Consider the following 21,711-nt stretch of genomic DNA (forward strand, 5'->3'; position numbering starts at 1 on the left):
GAGCTGTGTGTATACAAATCTATCTCTGCACGGGGTGGGGGGCGGGTTGGCAGAGGGCTGGGGGCTGCTTTGGCACAACCACAACCTGCTTTTAATCCCACTGCAGGTGTGGGGCTGCCCGGGGCTCTCTCCCTGGCTCATCCCAGCCCCGTGCCCGTGGGCAGTGGTGGCTGTTCCCCCTGGCTCTGCCCTGGGCTGAGCTCTCTGCTGTCACAGGAGGGGTTTGCCTGAGTGCCAGCCCCTGCCCTCGGCTTTCAGTGGGAGGGTTTGACCCTCCCTGTGCCTTCCACCGACCCCCCTCAGGGGCTGTGTGGCCTCCAGTCCCTCCAGATTTGGTGGCTGGAGCATCCCTCTTGGTTCCCTACAATATTTTGGCTCCAGCCCCACTCCCCTTCCTGGCCAGGATGAACTGGGAGCGTTTCCTGCCCTCCCTGGGAGGTTCCCTGGCACAGAACCCCCAGCCTGCTCCCTCCTGCGCCTCCCAGTCCTCCCCAGAGCCCCCAGCCCAGTCCTGGGGTATCCCCAAAATCCCAGCCAAAGGGGAGGAGTGACATCCAGTGGTGACAGCGTGCATTTCCACCGCCCACGCCCCGCAGGGGTATATATCACACATGACCTGTATGTGTATATATAGGATGTATACGTTGCAGGGGCGGGGGGGGGGTAAAGGGTGCTGGGCGCTTCCACCAACAGGAGCCTCACTCCTAAAGCTGCTGGTGCCCCGGCTGGCATTTCCTGGCAGACCCTGACCCTTTTCTATCACTCCCTGACCCCCCCAGGGCTCTGTGCCCCCCGGGAGCCCCAGATCTGTCTCTCCTGCAGTCCCCGGTGCCTACGCAGTCGTCTTGCTGTTGAGCTGTTGTCGCCTCGGGTTGTTAGAGCCCCACGGGCACAATCCCAAATGTTGTTGCTGGGTGTGGGGTCTGGGTTTGTTGTTTTTTTCCCTCCCCCCTGACCAAAATGGGGGTTGAGTAGAAGGAGAATGTGCTGACCCTGCTGTCAGAAGTGGTGGCACTGTGGGGAAAACACTGCTCCCAGCACCCCTGGGCTTGGTGCAGTGCTGGGGGAGATCCTGGAGATCCCACCGGGAATTGCATCTGCAAAACTGCCTTGAAAGCTTGTTAATGAGTCAAGGCCCTCTCTGGATGTTTTGGCTAAATGAGCCTTGCAAGGGGACAGCGAGCTGTCCAAAGCCATCACTCACACCACTGTAAAGCCTCTGTCACCTCAGGGCAGAACTGGTGGAGTGAGAAGCTGGGATGCCACGGCAGCTCCTGTGTGTCTCACACCAGTGGGGTTGTCCCTGGGAAGGAAATTCCCTCCTGTCCTCACAGCTCCAGCCTGCCTGGGGGTCTTTGAGCTGAATATTGTGGGGACAGGGCTGCACACAGCCAGGCACCTGCCCCACAGCCACGAGGAGGTGGGAAATCCTAACCCTAACCCTCCCTCTGCCTGATACTTTTTTTTGTCCCATTTTTGGGTCGGATGCTCGGTAATGGATGTGCTCACACATGAACCAAGGGGCTGTGGCCTCCTGGGTGTTTTTTCTCCTGCCCTCACTGCGATGCCCACTCCTTTTCTTGCCCCTTCTCTTTGCAGCTGAAGAAGCTGCTCCTGTCTCCGTCGCCTCCGAGCTGCGAGGCCCAGCGGGACGGGAGCGCCCGGCGCCCGGGGACCCCAAAATCCCGGCCAGCCCGGCCCTGCACAAAGGTACTGCCTCCAGCCCCTGCAGCACCCACCTCCTGGGAGCTGTCCCAAAGGATGGGGAGCCTCTGGGCTGGCCAAGGGGTTGGGGACAGGCAAGGACTGTCCCCTGCAGTGCGCCTGTCAGGGCTCTGCAAAGCTTTAGACTTTGTGCTGTGATAAGAAGCACTTGGATCTCACTTGAACCCAGGGGGGTTTGGTCTCTCCCAGCTTCCCTAAGCACCCATTTGTGAAAGCCCCATGTGCTCCCTGGGCACCCCCTTGCCCCCCTCCCTGCTGACTCTGAGCCCAAGGCAAGGCTTTTGGCCAGGAGTCACTGCCTGTCATCCTGCAGAGCCCACCCCAACACTTCAGCTGAGCTGAAACCCGGCAGAAGGTGCCATCAAGGATTTTCCTACTTTGCTAATGGTAATTGTGCCGTGCATTAGGCCCAGAAAATTAGATTGTCTGGGAAGAGCAGCAGATCCCTCCTGGGGAGAAGGAGCATTGCTGTGTGCAGGAGGGGCAGCACTCGGGGCACAGGGCTGACCCCAGGCAGGTCGGGGTGTTGATGAGACAGAACCAGGGGGTTTGAGGGTGTGGGGTGGCTCTGCCTGTGGTGGTGGGTGGTGGCTGTGGGGCTCAGGGCTGACACTCTCCTCTCTCCTCTCGGCAGGTGGAGGGTCCCCGGGACAGGAGGGCGAGCGTCCCGCAGGCACAGAGCCGCAGCTGCACGGAGCTGCACCGGCACCTCACCTCCAGCACCTCCTGCTCCCAGACCAAAGCCCCCCAGGCACCCGAGGAGTGCCCCGGCAGCACCCACCACCCATCCCTGGGCGACTGCACCCACCACGAGGACGACAGCGACTCCAGCGAGGACTCACTGAGCTCCGGCGACTCAGTGGCTGCCCTGTCCTTGGCAGAGGACAGCACTGGCGGTCAGTTCCCCTGCGAGGGAGAGCTGCACTCGGTGGTGGAGCTGATCCGCTACATGCACACCTACTGCCTGCCCCCTCGCAAGCTGCCCACCCGCGACCCCACCGACACCAAACCCCAGCCCTGCAGCCCCTTCAAGAGAGCCAAACCGGACTGTGCCCAGAGCCGGCCGGGCTGCGCCTGGCAGGCAACAGGAGGCTGCAAGAAACCCACGGCATCCTTCTCCATCCTGAAGGAGCTGCTGGCACGGGACCTGCTGTGCGATGTCAGCAAGCCGTACCGCCTGGGCAAACCCGTGTACGCCGCCCTGGCGCGGCCGCCCGGCTCCTGCTCCCCTGTGCCACCCGATGGGGAGGACACGAGTGGGACTTGCACGTCCAGAGTGAAGGCGGTGGCTGAGAAGGGCGAGCCCCGGCAGAGCCCCGAGGTGGAGGCGCCGCTGGAGCCGGGTGGCCTGGAGGACGATGCCGGGAAGCAGGAGGGGGGCACAGGGAAGGCGGCCCGCAGGCAGGACAGCGCGCTTTACGCCGTGCGCCGCTCCAAGAGACTCAACCCCGAGCTGGGGCATTGGCTCTCCTTCCTCGATGAGCCCCACGCCGAGTCCTCCGTGCCCCTGGGCTGCAGGGAGGCTGCGCAGTGCCCGGGGCTGGAGGGTTTCTCTGCCGAAGAGCCGGCGGCAGAGGTGGAGGTGGGGGGCACAGCCCCATCTGCAGAGCCCCAGCCCTTGTGCCTGGGCTCCCTGGGGGATGGCGAGGTGGGCACTGAGAGCCGGCGCTGTGCCCTCCTGGAGCAAACAGGTGAGGAGGGGCTGGGGGGCTGTCACCCTGCTCACCCTCCCCAGGTGTCTGTGCTGCCCCTGCCATCCCTGCCTTGGGCAGGTGCTGGGCACTCAGCTGGCAGGAGAGCTCTGAGCAGCTGCCTGGCTGTGGAGTGCTGAGGGTCTCTTCTCTTTTGGGAGGCTTTTCAATCCATGGGCATCTTGTGCCTCAGTTTCCCCATCCTTATAATGAGGTGAAGGAGTTGGTGTGGCCATAACCCAGCAGGGACCAGGTTGCCCCATCCCTCCAGGTTCTTCCCCATGGGTTCACCCTGGGTTTGGGCTCTGGGGTTCAGCTGCAGTGGTGCCCCAAAACCCCAGCACGCTGTAAGTGCAGGAATGGCTCAGCCCTGGCAGCGTGAGCCATCCCTTTCAGGTGGGCAAAGCCCTCAGTGGGCACTGCAGGGATACAGCTCCACGGGTAACCTGCTTCTCTCCTCCTTTCAGAAACACCCAGGTGTCTCACGCTGTCCTTGGCACAAACGTAAGTGCAGATGGGGCTGAGTGAACCAACCTGGGGCTGGGGACGTGTGGCTGTGCGGGACCTCTGCAGGCAGCACAGAGAGTTGTGTTTGCAGAGCACACTGAGCTGCACTGCTGGGCATGGGGCTCTGGGGAGCCACAGGGTGCAAGGAGCTGGGAGAGTCCCATTCCCAGGGCATGTTGTGTGTGCCCTGGAGCTGCTCACCCCACTGCCTTTGTCGGGTTACTCAGTCAGGCACCAGCCAAAGTGGGAGGGTTCACTTGTGGGCAGTGTTTTCTCAGCTTTCTTTCGGGTTTTGGGGCTGTGGTTCACCTAAACACTTTCTCTCTCCTGGTTTTCTGCTCTTCTGCAGTGACCCAACCTTTGGGAAGAGAAACTTTGAGCCAATGCTGACTGTGGAGCTGTGTGGGACAGCAGGTAGGACTGGCTTTGAATTCTTTACTTTTGCAAAATTCTCCTCTAGGAGGGGGCTCATTTACCCTAAATTCAGCCTGGAGGCATCAGTTCCAGCCTACCCAGCCAAGGGGGCACCTTCATCCGCTTCACACTGCAGACACAGGAGACTCCCTGTGCACTGCCACATCCGAGCACCACGAGCAGCTCAGGGGAATGTGTTTGGGGTGGGAGGAGCTGTTCAGGAGGGCCCTGCATGAGCCAGGAGGGAAGGGAGAGTCCTCTGGTCCCTACTGGGATCGAACCATCCTTCTTGTTCCCCCAAGTGGATGAGGCTGTGGGTGCAGCCCAGGACCGGGGTGGGGCAGGGCAGGACAGAGGGGACAGAGCTGACCCCTGCCCTTTGTTTGGGGCGTCCAGGTCTCACACCACCCACCACTCCGCCATACAAACCTGCCGAGGAGGACCTGTACAAGCCAGACATCCCCCAGGAGCCAGGCAAGGAGGAGGGGATGGCCCCCAGCCCCGGGGGCACAGGGGATGTGGCAGCCTCAAGGAAAGCCCCCCGGAAGCACCCGGAGAGGACAGAGCTGTTTGCCCACCTGAGCCGGGCGGGCGGGCGCCCACTCCCCGAGCAGCAGGGCTTGCTCAAGAGGCCCTTCTCCCGCTCCTTTGGGGACCACGACTACTGCCAGGTGCTGAAACCCGAGGCTGCCCTGCAGAGGAAGGTGCTCAAGTCATGGGAGCCGCCGAGCCAGGTGGAGATGGAGCACAAGAGGAAGGTCCCGGCCGCCCACTACCAGGGACTGGAGCTCGGCAAGGACACGGGCACTGAGATGCTGTGGAAGGACGGCGTCAAGCAGCTGAGAGACCAGGAGATCAGAGCCAGCTTAACAAAGCACTTTGGCTTTCTGGACAGTGCCCTCGATGATGAGGACATGGTGTTCTGCAAGACCCCCGAGTACGACACCGTCTTCGAGGACAGCTGCAGCGAGAGCGGCTCCCCCGTGGAGGAGGATGAGGAGGAAGATGAGGAGGAGGAAGAAGAGGAAGAGCATGGCAACACCAAGCTGTGCCTGAGGAGAAACCCCCTTTCCAGGACCAGTTTGCATTACTGCTCCAGGAGCAGGTCCAGCTCGGGCTCCTCGTGCTGCCGGTCGCGGTCACCAGCCAGCAGACGCACCTTCAGGTACGGGGGGCACGGGGATCTTGGGGCTGGGTTTGCTCCCTGAATTTTTGGGTAGCCCCAGTGCTCTCTGCTCTGCTGGCCCAAGCAGTAAAGGTGCTAATTAATGAAAGAAAAACTATGGAAATAATTGGCACTGCAGCAGTCACTGCTGCAAGCATCAGCCATGGCCTGAGGAAGCAGTGGCAGAGTGAAGCAGCCAGGGGGTCCCATGGGTGACAGGGCATGGGCAGGCACCCAAGCCAGGCCTGGGAAGGGGCAAGTGCTGGCTGGGGACAGCCTGGCATCTATGAGAAAAACCTTCCCAGTGTCCTTCCCAGTGTTTCCAGACCCCAGTCTCTCCTTGGCTCCCAATGCTCACCCACTCCTGTGGGTGTCTCAGCTTCTCACTCACTCCTGTGGGTGTCTCAGCTTCTCAGTGATGTTTGAAGCTTTCCCAGCAGCTCCCCCAGCCCCAGGCTGACCTCCTGTCCCTCCCTTACAGGTGTGAGAACGGCGAGCAGTGTCAGGGCGGGAGCGGGCACCGGGGCCAGCTGAAGAAGAGACGGGAAAAGGCCATCGTAAGTGAGCAGGGACAAAGCAACCCCAGCCCTCAGCTCATCTCCTCCTGCTCCTAAAAGCAGCAGTGGAGCCCTGGCTTCAGCATCCCTTGGTGCGAGGCCAGTGTTAAACAAGGACATGGGGGTGGAGGGGGGAGAGGAAAGCCCAACGTGCAGCGGAAGCCGCCAGCCACTGGCAACACACGGAGTCCTTGGCACAGGGATGCCCAGAGCATCCCACGCTGGTGCCTCAGTGCTCTTGGCACTGGCAAGTTTGTGGGGTGAACTGGGGAATCCCTGAAGCTGCTCAGCTGTCACAGATGTGACCCTCATGCACCAGGAACCCGTGGGCACAATGCTGGGAGCTGGGAGAGGGGTGGGCACGTGGCAGAGTGAATTGGTGCTCGCTGCTGTTGTGTGCACACACACTCTCACACATGCTGCTTTGGCACTTTTTCCTGCAATGCAATTGGATTTTGCCCCTGGCAATTCTTTTGGAATATATCCCACATTTGCCAGGAGAAGCTGAAAGAGCTGCAGGAATGCAGGAGAATTTTAAAGGAGAAGAAGGGGACAGTGGCTGCTCCAGCCTGGTTATGGCTGTCCTGGGGGTGACACAATTACCTGGCTGGACCCCTGGAGACAGCCAGATCCCAGAGAAATCAGTGTGTCCATGGCTGTGCTTCCCAGTGCTGGCTTGCAGGGGCTCCTCCACAGCCCATCAGCAGCACGGAGGTGCAGGGTCCAAGCTTGAAAGCTTTTGGTTGCTTTGGCAGGGGGAAGGCCGGGTGGTGTACATCAGAAACCTCTCCAGCAGCATGAGCTCCAGCGAGCTGAAGAAACGCTTCGAGGTGTTTGGTGAAATCGTGGAGTGTCAGGTCCTGTCCAGGACTAACAGGTGGGTGGGGCAGTGAGCTGTGGTCCAGGGCTCCAGCAGCTACAGGCAGCTCCTCTCCCCAAACCCCACAGCACTGCCAGTGCCACATCAATGCCCTGGGTCAGCCGAGCCCTCGCTCTTGGTGCTTTGATCAAGGAGATTCAGTGTCTCCAGAGAGCCAAGGGCATCTGTGGGATGGAGCAGTGGAAGAATGATGGGCCAGGGGTGTAATGCTGCATCACAAGGGCTGTGGGGCTCATCACAACTTGAATTCTTTCTCTGGTTGCTCAGGGGGGAGAAGTACGGCTTCATCACGTACCGGTATTCCGAGCACGCCGCCTTATCGCTCAAGAACGGCCCCTCGCTCAGGAAGAGGAACGAGCCCTCCTTCCAGCTCAGCTCTGGTGGCCTGGGGCGCTTCTTCTGGACCAGATTCTCTGACCTGGGTGAGGAAGCAGCAGCTGCTTTGTCTCTTTTATCAGCACAGGGCTGTTACAGCACACTGCGACGCTGAGCCCTGGTCATGCAGGGATCCCAAATGCCTTCAGAGCCTGCAGGAAAAGCCCTTTGGCTTTTCTATGGCTCATGGAACTGCTCATGGCTCAGACAGGTGGATTGGCAAACTGGGGAGAAGAAAAAAAAAAAACTGGTGTGAGGCTTCAGGGTGTGTTGGCTGCAAAATGTAGCATCACAGCTCAGGGCTGCTGGGTCTCAGCTGAGTGCAGCCCATCCTGTGTCTGCTGAGTTTCTGCACAGTGCTGGAGGCTTTCCAGCTGAAAACTCCCTTCCCAGGCATTAGAGAAGGCAGTCAGCAACATTTCATTAGCCCAAGAGGTGATGTGGGTGGTTTGCTGCTCTGCAGGACAGATTCACCACACTGCACATGCACTCTGGAGCCAAAGCGACAGCACTGAAATGTGCTGTGGTCGCATTAATCCTTTCAGTGCTTCAGCAAGGTCTCAGTGACTGTGTCACCAGGGCTGCAGCCTGAGCTGAGGGCCAGGAGCCAAAGCCTGTGCTAATCCTGCAAGAGAAATGTGTCCCAGGCTTTGCCCAGCCCTCCTTGCTTCAGGTGTTTCACCAACACTGCGTGTTTATTTCTGTACCCTCTGCAGGGGCTGAAGGGTTCTGGATCCCACTTGACGAATGAAAAACTGAGGTCCAGAAAAAAAAGCCCCAAGTCTTGACTTACCTCCAGATGCCCCATCTGATACAAGTACTCCCTGATTTTTTTATCACCTTGCTCTGCTTAGAGCAGCCATCCCTTGACTTTGATTGTGGGCACAAATGTCCATTGTTCATCTAAATAAATCCCAGAGCCTCCCATTTTGGGCACAGAGAAATTAAGGACCAGGTAGCACCCCATGAGGAAGATGGTGACTGTGCAGTGCTGTGGGGAAGGGAGGCAGAGCTGCCTCCCCTGCATAAGAGAAATCAGTGCTCTTTACCTGATTTCTGCAGAGCCCCCAATCCCTTCCTGCACAGCCTGGCTCATCCCTGAAACCTCAGGATGAGAAAAAGAGCCCCCCAGGCAGAGTTGAAATGCAACCACACCATTCAAAAATACACATGCAAAATGTTAAGCTGCTGTGAAATTAGACAGCCTTAATTCTGCTGTGTGATGAATTCCCTGGGCTTTCCAGGGGCATTCCATGTTCAGCTCCTGGCACAGGGCTGGCAGTGGAGCAGGCTGGCTCTGCCACCAGCACAGCTCCCATGGGATAGCCCTGTGTCAGCCCCTCCAAATTCAGCTGCACCCAGCAGATTTTTTTCACCCCTGGCAGTGAATGTCAGTGGTGTGTCAGTGTGTGGCTGCAGCCCCTCTGCCCCAGTTCTTTTCATTGTCCCCAGTCCTGTCACCGTCACCGCTGTGTCCAGCCTGGCTGTGCAGTAGCAGGGCAGCCAGCAGTGCCCTGCTGTGCCTCAGTTTCCCTCCCCATGAGGCAGAGAGGAGGCTGATCCCCCCTCCCTGACCTGCCTTCTGTCCCTGCCATCCCCAGATTGCGGCACGGACGAGTCCTCCCCAGCTCCGGTGAAAAGCAAGTACGAGACCATGGATTTCGACAGCTTGCTGCAGGAGGCCCAGCTCAGCCTGCATCGGTAACAGCCTTAACCTTGGAGGAATACCTCAATACCTCAGTCAAGGCACTTCCAATATGTTTACGTTTTCAAAGAAATTATTCAGTCTATGGCAAAGCGAGAGAGCGAGAGAGAGCGAGAGCACGCCCGCGAGAGAGAGACTGCTGTCCCCTGATCGATGTTTACATTGAACAAAGCTGCTTCTGTCTGTGAGTCCCCATGGTGTTGATGTCTCACTGCCACACGTTTAGTCCCCTCCCCTCTGCTTCTGGTTGTTTTAGGGTGAGCCTAGGAGCCCCCCTGCCCCTCTTCCCCCTCCCTGCCCTCCCCATGCTCCTGCCGTGGAGTTGCAGCTGTGTTCACCATAACATTTTTTTGTCCGTAGTGTGTGATGATGAAATTGTTCATTGTGAATAGAATCAGGATTATAAACTAATTTTTAATAGAAGAAGAGAAGAAAAAAAAAAAAGTATATACTTAAAAAAAAATGTATTTATGGCTCAGATGTACTGTAATTCAGATTTATTGTACCGCTTCCTTGATTTTTAACTATGCACTGTAATGAGGCACTTGCCACTCAGCAAATGGGGGGTCAGAACAGTCACAGAGCTGACATTCCCCCTGCCTCCCCTGCTGGCAAACCGGGGTGTTCGGTGCTTGCCCCGGGGTCACCCACTTTGCTGTCAAAGCCATTTTTTGTGCTGGGGTGGCCTGAGCCCTCCAGCATCACCCCTGTGTTGAGCTGGGTCCTGGTGGGTGATGGAGCCAGGGCCAGGCAGCTTTGCAGGCTGCAGAGGGTGGGAGAGGGATACTCTGCCTGCAGCCAGGAGAGAGGGGCTGGGCAAGCCAGGCCTGATCCAATGGGTCCTGCTGGCACAGCCTGGGGGATGGATGTCTCTGGTCCGTGTGGAGGAGCTGGCTCCTCTCCAGCTCCTTGGATGGCTGGAGACTGGCCAGGCCCTGTGGCTCAATCCACACTCACCTCCACACCCTGCAAAGCAAGCGGGGCGAGAAGACCTGTCCATGCTTCCCACTGGGCAGCCAGCCCCAAACCCAGCCCAAAGTCCAGCCCAAAGTCCAGCCCCAAATGCAGAGAGGCGGGGGGGCACAGCACCCACTCTGAACACTCACCCAGCACCCTGCCCCGTAGCTGATAAGCCATACACGTCCCAGCACCACCCGCACCCCGGATCCGTCCCGCGCCCGCCAGCGCCCCGGGCACAGCTCTGCCTCTGGCCAAGAGCCCTCGGGGCTGGATTAAATGTAAAATTCACCTGTGGACTTGTCCTCCATGTGTGGGTGCAGTGGGATGGGGACACAGCCCTCCACCAGCCGGAGCAAAGCCCACCACCAGCCGGCCAGAGGCACCGTTTTCCTAAGGGAGTGGGAATCTTGCTGCTCCTCAAGCCATTGCCACCTTCTCTTTTTTATTTTTTTGAGCCCCAGAGACCACTAGGGATTCAGCCATCCTCTGTAGATAGAATATTATAGCCTTAACTCTGCCAATAGATAGATTAGAGTCTCCTGGGGTCTCCCTTCCCCATGAACATGGGGGTTTTATCCGCAGTTCCCTGGGTATGTTCCGTCCTGCAAGGGGAGTGACCAAAGCCTCGGAAATGGCACGAGAAGTGACACCAAGAGCCGGAGCCCTGCCAGGGTGGCAGCTGGGCTCTGGCAGGAGCAGGAATGCCGACACCAGCACAGTTCCCTGGCTGTTCCCCTCGGGAGAAGCCGTGGTTCTGACAACACCCAGCCCGGCAGTGCCCGGAGGCCGGTGACGATCACTGCCAGGGAACAGCCCTTGTGCCATTTCAGCCTCAGCAGCGAAATCTGGCGTCTCTCCCCAGCCCCAAAATCCCCCTGCCCTGTTCTCATCCCACCTCAGCGACCACGAGCAGCTCTGGGCGAGACTGAGCATCTGCTATTGGCAATTGCCTCATTGTAGCTTTGCCTTTTTCTGTCCTAGTATTTCCTCACGATGATGATGTTTACATGTGATTGCTATAGAGCTTATGTAGAATGTATATAGCGACACATTTAGGGTGGGTAGTACTGTCCTGTGCTGTGCTGATGTTTTTCAGAAAACGATCAATCCCAAAAAGAAGAAAAAAAAAAAAAAGCAACGAAAAAAAAAAAAAGAAAGAAAAAAGGAAAAAAAAAAAGAAAAAAAAAATAAAAAGAAAAGCAAATAAGTGGAATTCTTCCATCTCCCACTCAGCTGGAGGCACCCATGGCCGGGCCCCGCTGGGGATGCATCAAGGGTGGTGGAGGGGAAGGGTTAGTGCAGAGCTGGGGGGGCTCCAGCCCCACTCCAGGGGATCACTCAGTCACTTCCCAAGCACTGGTTTTGGCAAACCCAGATCCAGAATTTCCCAGTGTTTCCCTGGGGCTGGGTGCCCTGGGTCAGCCCCGAGCCAGTGCTGGGGAAGGGGAGGGCTGATCCTGCACAGAGCTCATCAGTACTGCAGCCCTAGGGTAGGAACAGATGCAATAAGTGGTCTTTGTGGTGCCTGAAGCCTATAAGTGGGGTTGGGTTTTCTTTTTGCTGGTTTGGGGTTTTACTTTTTTTTTTTTTTTTTCCCCATTCACTTGGGATGGTTTGTTTTCCCTCCTCCCCAAAAAAGTCTTTCTTTTCCAGGACTTAATGCACTATGCTTAGAGCCCCTTGGGCTGTGTGCTGCCTGCCCTGTGGCTTCCCCCCACTTTTTAGTACTGGGTGAAAAATAAATTTCCACTTGATTTTTTTTTTTTTTTAAACTCTAAAGGTGTCTTTAGCTCCCAGTGCTCAAGTCTGCAGGAAGGTGGGTCAGGCAGAGGGGCAGGTCAGAGCTCCCTGCTGAGCTGCCTAAGGTTTGGATGCTGACAGGGAAATGGGGCAGGAGCAAAGCAATGCCCAGGCACTGCTGCCAGGGAAGCCAGAGGTGCCCAGAGCTCTGCAGGAGCTGCCAGAGCCTGGACATCCCCCCTTTTCCAAGGATTGCCTTTCCATCCCACCCAGCCTGTGGCCTCCCCTGAAAAAAGGGAGCCCTCACACCCCAGCCCCCTACAAGGGCTGTGGGACAGGCAGGAGGAACTGGGAGCAAAAGGGTTTATTCTGGTAGGTAATAAGTCAGGAGGAGATTTATTTTTTTAAAAACTATGTAAAGTATAGAATGTCCCCCCCCCAGGCCGTTTCCTGCAGGTGCTGTGGGGGAAACGCTGAATGTGTGAAGAGTTGCTGATAAAATGCCCCTTTGCTTGTTTTGCACAGGTTTGCCCCAGAAAAAACTCGTTGTTCAGGGGGGGGCAGCAGGTTTCTGGCTGGAATCCAGCGTGTCCCTGAGGCTCCGCAGGGAGGAGCAAACGTTTCTGAGTGTGTGGGCTGAATGCAGAGGACAATCCCAGGTTTTAGGTTGGATGCTGCCCCAAAGCAAAGGTTTCTCTCGATTCCTCAGCGCAGCTGCCTGGGCTGCACATCTTTCAGGAAGCAGCAGCTCAGTCACCACGTTACAGCCCCGAGTCTGATCTCAGCTCTGGGCTGTGCAAATGAGTTTTGCAATTGCAGATCAACATGGTTTTCTCCTATTTTGGGTTGTTTATTTTTTTTCTTTCTGGAGGTCTGTTGAGTCCTGAGATACACCGGTGTTGGAGCTGAACCCGACACACATTCTGTTCTAAGTGCATCCCTGACAATCTCAAGCAATACAGAGCCAAATGCAGCCTTGGGGTTCCATTTTGGGGTTTCATTCCTCTTCCCTCGCCCTCCCCGGGGCCAGGGGCAGCAGCAGGAGTTGGGGAGGGAGTGTGTGAGTGCATGTGAGAAAGAGAGAGAACGGTTCAATTGATGCATTTCTTGAGAAAGGTGTAAGAATTTCACCTAAAAAGGGGCACATCTGCTTTGTTATTTATATAAAAAAAAAGCTAAATTCTGTCTTTTTTTTTTTTTTTTTTTTTTTTTTAAGTAAAAGGACACTGCTCATAATTATTAGGGGCCAATTCTGCCTCCTTTGCTCATGCTGAGTAAGTACTACTTAACTCTGCAATTTTCTACTTGCAGAGTAAGTAAAAGCAGCAGAATTGATCCCTCTATGATTAAGAATCAAGTTTTTAGTACTTTTTTTTTAAATTGGTAGCGGTTTTTTTTATATTTCACTTAATTTTTCCCCCAGTTCCATTCTGTTGTGTCCTTATTTATGTAATATACTTTAACCTTAAGAGATGGCATGGATTCTTATGCCTTTCCTTTATTATTATTATTATTGTTATTATTTTTAAAGAACAACAGAGATTTATTTCTAGTGTGATTTAACTGTCTACCTTCTAAAATGAGAGAACGTTTTCTTGTATTTTTACATTGTCAGATTCTATAGTTTCATAGATAATTTAACCAAATCGCTCAATGTATTCTCTATATCTATCCAGTGGGTATAAAAGTTCTATTTTAAATTGTGTAAATACTTCAGAACTGGCTTCTTTTTCCAGACTCCCCTGCCGTGGAGTTTCTTGTTTACATCAAAAAGACTGTAGAATCTCTACGCTCATGTACTGTAAATAGTGAAGTGATCTGCCTATAAATAAACGATAACATATATACTATAAAGTGGAAAGAACAAAAAAAAAAAAAAAAAAAAAAAAAGGAAGAAGTTTGTCCTGCTGTATTTTAGTTTTTAGTGCAAATCTGCTCGGGGTGAGGTGTTTTCTCTGCCTGGCTGGCAGTGGGGCTGTGCCAGGGCCAAGGGGGTGGCAGAGCCTCCCAGCTGCCAGGGATGCAGCTCCTGCCTGGGAATATTCCTGTGTGTTGTTGTTTGAAGTGTGGCTTCTCCCAGTTTAACTCATGCAGGAAAAAACCTGGGCTCTGCAACTCTGGACTTCGAGTGGTGCCACTGCCACAGGACCCCTGGCCGAAGAAACTCCCCAGATGGAGTGGGTGAAGAGTGAAGAATCCTCAGATTTTCTGGAGTGATGGAAAAGAGAGCAGGAAAGATTTGTGGGAAATACTCCAGGTGGTGATGCAGCAGCTGTGGAGCTCAGGATGGCACCTGGAGAGCCCCTGGAACCAGGAGAGCAGGGATTGGGAGCCAAACAGGCATGGCCATGGTGTCCTGGCTCAGGATGGCACCTGGAGAGCCCCTGGAACCAGGAGAGCAGGGATTGGGAGCCAAACTGGGGCATGGTTGTGGTGTCCTGGCTCAGGATGGCACCTGGAGAGCCCCTGGAACCAGGAGAGCAGGCTCTGGGAGCCAAACTGCTCTCCCAGGGGCACGGCCATGTCCTGGTGTCCTGGTGTCTCAGTCCCTGTGGCAGTCCAGGCTGTGGAAGGGATGTCTGGAAGGCCTGGGCAGGCTCAGCACAGGCACAGCTGCCCCAGGCACATGGAGCCCCATGCCAGCCGTGCCCCTGGGAAGGCTCAGCAGGCCAGAGAGGTTGCAGTGATTTTATCCAGCCCATGGCTCAGTGATGCTGCCAGGCTGGAGGATCCCAGCAGCCCAAAAGGAGCGGCTCTGCAAGGTGCTGAGCTGTGCCAGCTGCTGGTTTTGGCTGATTTGCACCAATTTAGGCAGCAGCTCTGCCTCTGCCTGTCTCCAGCACATCTGTGGGAGCCCAGTGGGGGTCCCCCAGCCAGAACCAGCCTCCCACCCCAAACCCAGCCCCTCATCCCTGCCACTGCTGCACCCAGAGTGGAGCTGATGGGGAGCCCATTCCCTGCTGCTTTCAAAAATCAGGAGGCTTCAAGGCCACCAAAGGGGAATGTTGTGATGCCAAAGAAAACATGAATTTGGAGGGGGGGAATGTTGGAATGCAGCTGGGACAGGCAGTGATGGGGTGCCCAGGGTGGGAACTTGTGGAGCAGAGACACAGGAGGGGGTTCCCAGGAGGGAGAGGGGCACACAGAGGAAGGGTCTGCAGGGAGGGACAGACCCAGAGCTGATGTTTGTCCTCCCAGCCCAACCTGTGCCTCCAACACTGCATTCCCAGGCAGCCTCCTGGAAAATAAAGCATTGATACTGTTTATTGTATATGATTGTTTATTGAGGATAATTCCTGCAAGCAGACCTAGAGTCTGAAGGGAGCTGTTGGTGAACGTTGACATCAGCCCAACAGTTCCGTTGGTCCCAGCAATTACTTCCAACCATTTGGGAAAAATCCCAGCTGGACTGTTTTTATTTTGTCATAACTTTGTAAAAAAAACAACTCCTTTTCACACAAATAGGTGCAGTTTTGGAGTAGCTCATTTGGCTGCTGGAGGGGAGGGAGGCAGTGTTATTTTTCTCCTGGCACAGTGTGCCTCGTGGAAGGGGAAAATCAGTCACTCAGGAGCTTTTGTGAACAGGGACAGCTTTGGGTGCTGCCCTGGGCTGGCTGGCACCTGGCGGTGTGGGCAGCACCAGAGTGGAATGCCCACTGTGTGGACTTCATTTCACTGCCTGCTGAGCTGTCCTGGGCTGCTTTTTGGAATTTCAGCTCCCACCTGTGCCCTGAGCAGTGGCATCTACACCAAATCCTGCCCTGGGCTCTCCTGGCACAGGAGCTCCTGGCAGGGTCCTCAGCTTTGTGCCACACAAGGTCTGCCCACGGATTCTGGAGGCTGCACTTAAAATGTGTTTGCCCATTCAGCATTTATCAGTCCCAGGTTGGTGTCCAGGTCCATCTAGGTGTCTTTCCAAAGGGGAAAAGGTTTGGATCCTTTGCTCTCTGGCTGCTGGTCCAGCTGTCCCAGCCTCCCTGCCCACAAAGATTCTTCCCAGCTTTCCTTCCTGCCTCATTTCCTGACCCATCAAAGCAGGGCTGGACCTTCTGCCACATTCCCCTTGAAATTCCAAGCTCTCAGCCTTGAGCTGCTGCACAGAGTTTGTCCTGTTGGCACTGAAAATGGGGAATTAAACTCTCTAACATTGTAATTTCAATATTAGAAAGTGGCATTACTTTATTTCAGCCCCAGGCATGTGGGGCATAACTCCCCATTACACACACCACACCTTGCTAACAGACCAGTTTAAATCTATGTAACTTTTATATATTCAACACATTTCCCCAAACTCATACTAAACACACTTTGAATTCTCTGCTTATTTAAACCACTTCTCGGAGTTTATTTTCATTGGAGTAGAGTTCTTTTGACGGTCTTGTGTGGTCGTTTGGGGAACACCCCATTCCTCCAAAGTTATTCTTTTTTGGTCACAGACCTCCAAAAACGTTTTTTTTTTCTCTTGGAATGTGCCCCATTGCTGCAGTCTGGCCAGGATATTCCTCCTTATCAGCATCGCTCAGGCTCATAGTCTTTACAGCTCACATAACCATTTGCACACAGGACAAAGCCCTGTCGGGTAAACAGAAAAGAATTCTCAAGACTTAATTAATTAAACACGACTTGTTACAAATTTTTTATCTCAACACTGAGACCACAACTGCCCTCGCCCACGTGGCAGGGAGAGGCAGGAAGCCGGAGGGCGGGGAGGGATGACCTTTGCCTTGCAAGGAGGAGGAGGCCGCAGATTTTGGCTCGCGGGGTGAAGTTTGTTTCTCTTCCGTGCCGCATTTTGTTTGGTTTCCCAGCAGAGCCCTCCCTCGGGCGCTCAGCCCTGCCCAGGAGCTGCGGCGCCATGGCCGGGGCAGAGGCTGTGGCCGGGCTGAGGGAAGAGCTGACCTGTCCCATCTGCCTGGACATTTACCAGGACCCCGTGTCCCTGGACTGCAGCCACAGCGTCTGCAGGGTCTGCCTCAAGCTGCTGGCGCTGCAGAGCCCGAAGAGCCGTGCCCGCTGCCCGCTCTGCCAGTCGCCCGTCGGGGAGGTGAAGCCCAACTTCCTCCTCCGCAACATTGTGCAGAAGTTCATGGATGTTCCTGTGGACCAAGAGGAAGAAGAGCAGGAAGGGCAGTGCGAGGAGAAGGGGGAAAGCTCGGACCAGCCGGAGAAGGTTGTGCTGTGTGATTTCTGCCTCCAGGATGCTCAGCCCGCAGTGAAGACGTGCCTGAACTGCGAGGCCTCCCTGTGCCAAGCCCACCTGAGCAAACACAACAGCAGGAATGGCCAGAGCCACATGCTGGTGGAGCCCTGCGATGGCGAGGTCCTGGCTGAGAGGAAATGCCCCAAGCACGGCAAACTCCTGGAGTGCTTCTGTGGGAATGACGGTGAATGTATCTGCGTCGTGTGCTCCATCGTCTCCCACAAGAACCACAATATCGTCGGTTTGGAGGAGGCTTTCAACGAAGCTCAGGTAAGAAAGAGGCTGTTGGGACAGTGGGACAGGCAGGGATTGCACCAGGAAAACCCCAGGGAGCTGCCCATGGCACAACTCCTGAGTTCCAGAACTGCAGACCCAGGATGGGGCTAAATTGCAATCTTTTATTCTTGCTTTTGTCCCAGATTCTCTCTGGGTTTGGCCCTTGAGATACAAAACAAGATACTATAAACGCTTTTTTCCTCTCCCGAGGGAAGAGTTTGGCCAAACTGGTGGGGCTGAGTGCTCGTGCGAGGTTTTAGCCCTTGGTGCATCTCCAAGCCAAAGATGAGCCTGAGCTGCACTTAAGCGAAGATAATTAATGACAGAGTAACAGAAAGAAAGGTGCCAGCAGAGGAAATTGCTTTATATGTGGCTAGTGCACATGAACAATTTTCAGCTTCAAATTGTCTTTTTTTGTGCTTGCAATTGTGGCATTTCTTCAGGGAAAAAACATTCCAGTAAACCTTTATCTACTGATTTGTCCTGAGAGCATGCAATGAGCAAATATTTTGCAAGTCTAGCTTTAAAAAACTAAACTTAAAAACTTAAAAAACTGCTGAATCTGCATTATGCCAGTCCTATCCTGATATCTCCTTCTGGTTATATTTGTAGATATCTTATCCTGGAACTCTGGAAACACTGAAAAAACATGAAGCTGCACTGGATCAAGCCATAGCAAACCTGCTGAGTCAACTGGAGACACTAAAGGTTTGTTTCAAGGTCCCATATCACCTTAGGGTGGTTGCTTGCTGGTAAATGATGAGATAAAGTTTTCTTTTGCCTTTACCCAGATCATGGATTTTGAAGCTTTTTTAGTTCCCCGGTGGTTTTTCATGTATTTTTGAGGTTTCTTCTTTGAGGAAGGATGATGCATAACTTTTTTATCAGTCTGGGAGGTACAGTCTTAGTTAAGCTTGAAAGTCTGTGCCTCTTGATGAGTAGTTGGTGTGTGGCTTTTTTATTTTTCCAACTTTCAACAATTAGTTACTTTTCTCATCCCAGAAAAAAAGAGTGAGAGCTCTTTCTGAGTGAGAGTCATGTGGAAAATGTCCCTTACAATTTTGAAATTGTTTTCTTAATAGAGTGAGGACAGCCAGCGGAGGGCACAGCTGGAGAAACTGTTCAAGGAGATGCATCAGAAGCTAGACGATAAAAAAAGAGAGGTCCTGGAAGTTTTCAATGACTACGAGGAGCAACAAATTGGTCGGATTCGGACAGAGATGAATAATCACAAGAAGGAGAAGGATTCAGCCAGACATGATATTCAGGAGCTGGAGGCTCTGAGGAATCAGAAGGACACACTTCTTTACACCAAGGTACCTATCAGCATCTCCCTTCCCAGAGACACAGAGCTCCAGGCCTGGCCTGTGCCTGCACTTACTAATTCTGCTTTCAAAATGTCTTTACAGGCTTTTGCAGCAATTAAAGCCAGGTAAGTCTTCCTGGGGTTTAATATCTTTATTGGTGACCTGGATGAGAGGATGGAGCGCACTCTCAGTAAGTTCACAGACAGCACTAAGCTGGGCAGGAGTGTGGATGTGCTGGAGGGCAGGAAGCTCTGCAGAGGGATCAGGACAGGCTGTATCCAAGGCCAGCAGTGTGAGATTCAGTGAGGCAAAGTGCCAGGTCCTGCACTGTGGTCACAACCATCTCGTGCAGTTCCAGGCTGGGCAAACAGTGACTGGAAAGCTGCCTGGCAGGAAAGAAACTGGGAATGTTGTTCAGTGTTGGCTGAACGTGAGCCCAGGTGGGCAAGAAGGCCAATGACACCTGGCCTGTCTCAGCAATAGCAGGAGCAGGGCAGTGACTGTCCCCTGTGCTGGCACTGCTGGGGTCACACCCTGAGTGCTGTGAACAGTTCTAGGATTCTCAAAAGGAAAAGAGACACAGAGGGGCTGGAGCGTGCCCAGGGTAGGGAATGGAGCTGGGAAGGGAATGGGGCAACTAAAGGAGCTGGGAAAGGGGCTGAGCCTGGAGAAAAGGAGGCTCAGGGGGACCTTGTGGCTCTGCACAAGTCCCTGCCAGGAGGGGACAGCCGGGGGGGTCGGGCTCTGCTCCCAGGGAACAGGGACAGGAGGAGAGGGAACGGCCTCAGGCTGGGCCAGGGGAGGCTCAGGGTGGACAGCAGCAGGAATTTCTCCATGGAAAGGGTGCTCAGGGATTGGAAGTGCCCAGGGAGGTTTGGAGTGCCCGTCCCTGGAGGTGTCTGAGGAAGGGCTGGAGGTGGCACTCAGTGCTCTGGGCTGGGATCAGGCACAGCTTGGACTCAATGGCCTTGGTGTCTTTTCCCACCTCAGTGATTCTGTGATTCCTTCTGCATGTTTTAGGACACGCAAGCCACTTCCTAGTATGGATGGTGTGACAGTGCCAAAACCACCCATTACTTTGGGTAAAGTAACAACAGATGCTATTCACCATTCTTTCCACCAATTCCTCACAAACATGGAGCACTCCTTTAGGCCACCGCCGCCGCCACGTTCGGCATTTTCAGGAGATCCTGGTAAGTGGCTCATTTCACTATGTCAAAAGCAAGATGGAGAAGTCCATAAAACATTTTGATGACAGAACTTTAATGAGACCCCGAGCACACTGAGTACCTCTAGGAGTGCTAATTCCTTAACACTGTATGCTTATTTGCACATGTGTGCAAATTTTATGATGTATAAAACACTGCATTTAACACTGTATGCTTATTTGCACATGGGAGCTGATCCTGGGATTCAGGGCTTTGGGGCATGCCTTGAATACACCTTGCTAAGCCAGGCTATGGATAAAGAGGCTTGAAAGTCCCAGGAGTTTTCTGAGAGGATTAAGAAGAATACCTCTGTGGCATCCTTTTGATTCAAAGGGAAAGTTGAGAACACATCACAGCAGCAGCATGGTGGAGTTTGCTTAGGACATAAATAACCTGCTCTTTCTGTGTAAATACTTCTATTCCTTTGCAATGCTTTGTAAGCTCAACCCACAGTCCCAGAGCTGTGCACAGTGGGACACTTGTCTAACTGAATTAATGAAATGGGGGTTCCCTGGGTACAGCTCTCTGGAAGGGGCTTCAGCCCTCACTGGCAGCAAGCCTCGGGTCAGGACAGAGGCAAACTCCAAATCTCCACAATTATCTGTTAATCATAGTGCTTTTTTTTTCTCTTTAGGTCCCTTCTCATTTGGTGGTGGTACAACATACCATGCTCCCGGGGCTGGGTCGTTCGGTGGTTTTTATTTCAGATAGCCTAACGAAATACAAATTCAGTGGCAATCATAATGGTACCAATCATAGAAAGGAGGGAAAAGAGAGAGAAAACCCAGCTGAAACTAACGATGCATGGCACAAGTGCTCCTCCATCACCTACTGTCTGATGTCCAGCCACTGTTCCTGAGCAGCAATTGGCTCCTTCTGGCAATCTCCCCCTAGTTCATGTACTGGGCATGGTGTTCTGTGGTGTGGAATATCCCTTTGGCCAGTTTGGGTCACCAGCCCCAGCTGTGCTCCTTCCCAGCTTTTTGTGCACCTCCTCGCTGGCAGAGCATGAGGCTTGGAAAGGTCCTTGGCTCAGGTTAAACACTGCTCAGCAACAGCCAAAGCATCAGTGTGTTATCAGTATTATTCCCCTACTGAACCCAACACTGTACCAGCTGCTGAGAAGAGAATGAATTCTATCTATCCCAGCCCAAACCAGGACAGGACTCTAATACACACAGTGCCATCCCAGATGTGCAGGGCGACCAGAGCTGCTGGAGGAGGACACCACCAATGAGAGCTGCTGGAAGCTTGGAATTGTTTGTGCCTGGTTTGAATGCTGCCTGCAAATGCCTTGTAATTACCTCTGTGAGTTCCATAGGTTAAAGACATCAACGGCAGAAGAAACACTCTCTTTTTATGATGTGTCTGTCAAGGCTGGACATCCTGCTAAGAACTTCAGGCTTATAGAGACAGGAGCCATCCCTTTGAAGTATCCCATCCACGCTGCCACCAGTGGGTTGAAGCTCCTGCAGTGATGTGGGGACAAGGTGTTATTTTGTATTTCCAGGCCTGGAAATTGTGAGCCTTGCACGGAGGCTGTGCTAAGCTGGCATATCAGAAATTGGACTGTGGGCTGCTCTGATAAGGGAGTATATCACAGCACCCTGCCTCTTCCTGCAAGAGTTCCTAAAAGAGGTTCCTCTTTTATTTGTTCTCTTAATCATAATGGAAATACCATTAAGTTGCTTATTTTTGCTCAGCTGTATCAAATACTGTGTTGGCTTCATGTTATTAAAGTCATGTTCTTAGCCTGCAAAACGCGATGGGAATTTATTTTATCTAAAAGTTGACAGCACAACATTAACTGCTACAGAACTAGACAGCAGCAATGCTGATCTTTGACCTAAGGCAGCAGCTTTTGCCTTTGCCACCTCTTTCCATCCTGCACATCCAGTGCGGGAGCAAAGCTTCCCTGGGAGGTGAGCAGAGACTGGACAACATTTTCTGCTGGAGACGGAGGGGAAACTTCCCGAAGTGGCTTCCACAGTGTAGGGAAGG

At 53.9% G+C, this 21,711-nt stretch overlaps 2 protein-coding genes across 2 annotated transcripts in view; both read left to right on the plus strand.

Moving 5' to 3' along the window:
* The window catches only part of PPARGC1B (PPARG coactivator 1 beta), a 45,926-nt gene extending 32,994 nt beyond the window's left edge, over positions 1–12,932 (plus strand). The window contains exons 4-12 of the mRNA XM_083871686.1: positions 1,600–1,710; positions 2,360–3,416; positions 3,884–3,920; positions 4,273–4,337; positions 4,734–5,502; positions 5,984–6,059; positions 6,815–6,936; positions 7,207–7,361; positions 8,916–12,932. Of these exons, the coding sequence (XP_083727812.1) occupies positions 1,600–1,710; positions 2,360–3,416; positions 3,884–3,920; positions 4,273–4,337; positions 4,734–5,502; positions 5,984–6,059; positions 6,815–6,936; positions 7,207–7,361; positions 8,916–9,019 (2,496 nt within the window). The 3' untranslated portion in view covers positions 9,020–12,932. The remainder of the gene's footprint in view (positions 1–1,599; positions 1,711–2,359; positions 3,417–3,883; positions 3,921–4,272; positions 4,338–4,733; positions 5,503–5,983; positions 6,060–6,814; positions 6,937–7,206; positions 7,362–8,915) is intronic.
* Positions 12,933–16,468: 3,536 nt separating this feature from the next.
* Positions 16,469–21,657, plus strand: LOC310915333 (E3 ubiquitin/ISG15 ligase TRIM25-like). The gene is made up of 6 exons (XM_083872134.1): positions 16,469–17,189; positions 17,808–17,903; positions 18,278–18,511; positions 18,605–18,627; positions 19,523–19,695; positions 20,345–21,657. The coding sequence occupies exons 1-6, from the start codon at positions 16,575–16,577 to the stop codon at positions 20,419–20,421; spliced, it is 1,218 nt and encodes a 405-aa protein (XP_083728260.1). The 5' UTR covers positions 16,469–16,574; the 3' UTR covers positions 20,422–21,657.
* The last annotated feature ends 54 nt before the right edge of the window (positions 21,658–21,711 follow it).

This window comes from Zosterops lateralis (genome assembly GCF_965231275.1).
Source record: "Zosterops lateralis genome assembly, chromosome: 14".
NCBI classification, from domain to species: Eukaryota; Metazoa; Chordata; class Aves; order Passeriformes; family Zosteropidae; genus Zosterops; species Zosterops lateralis.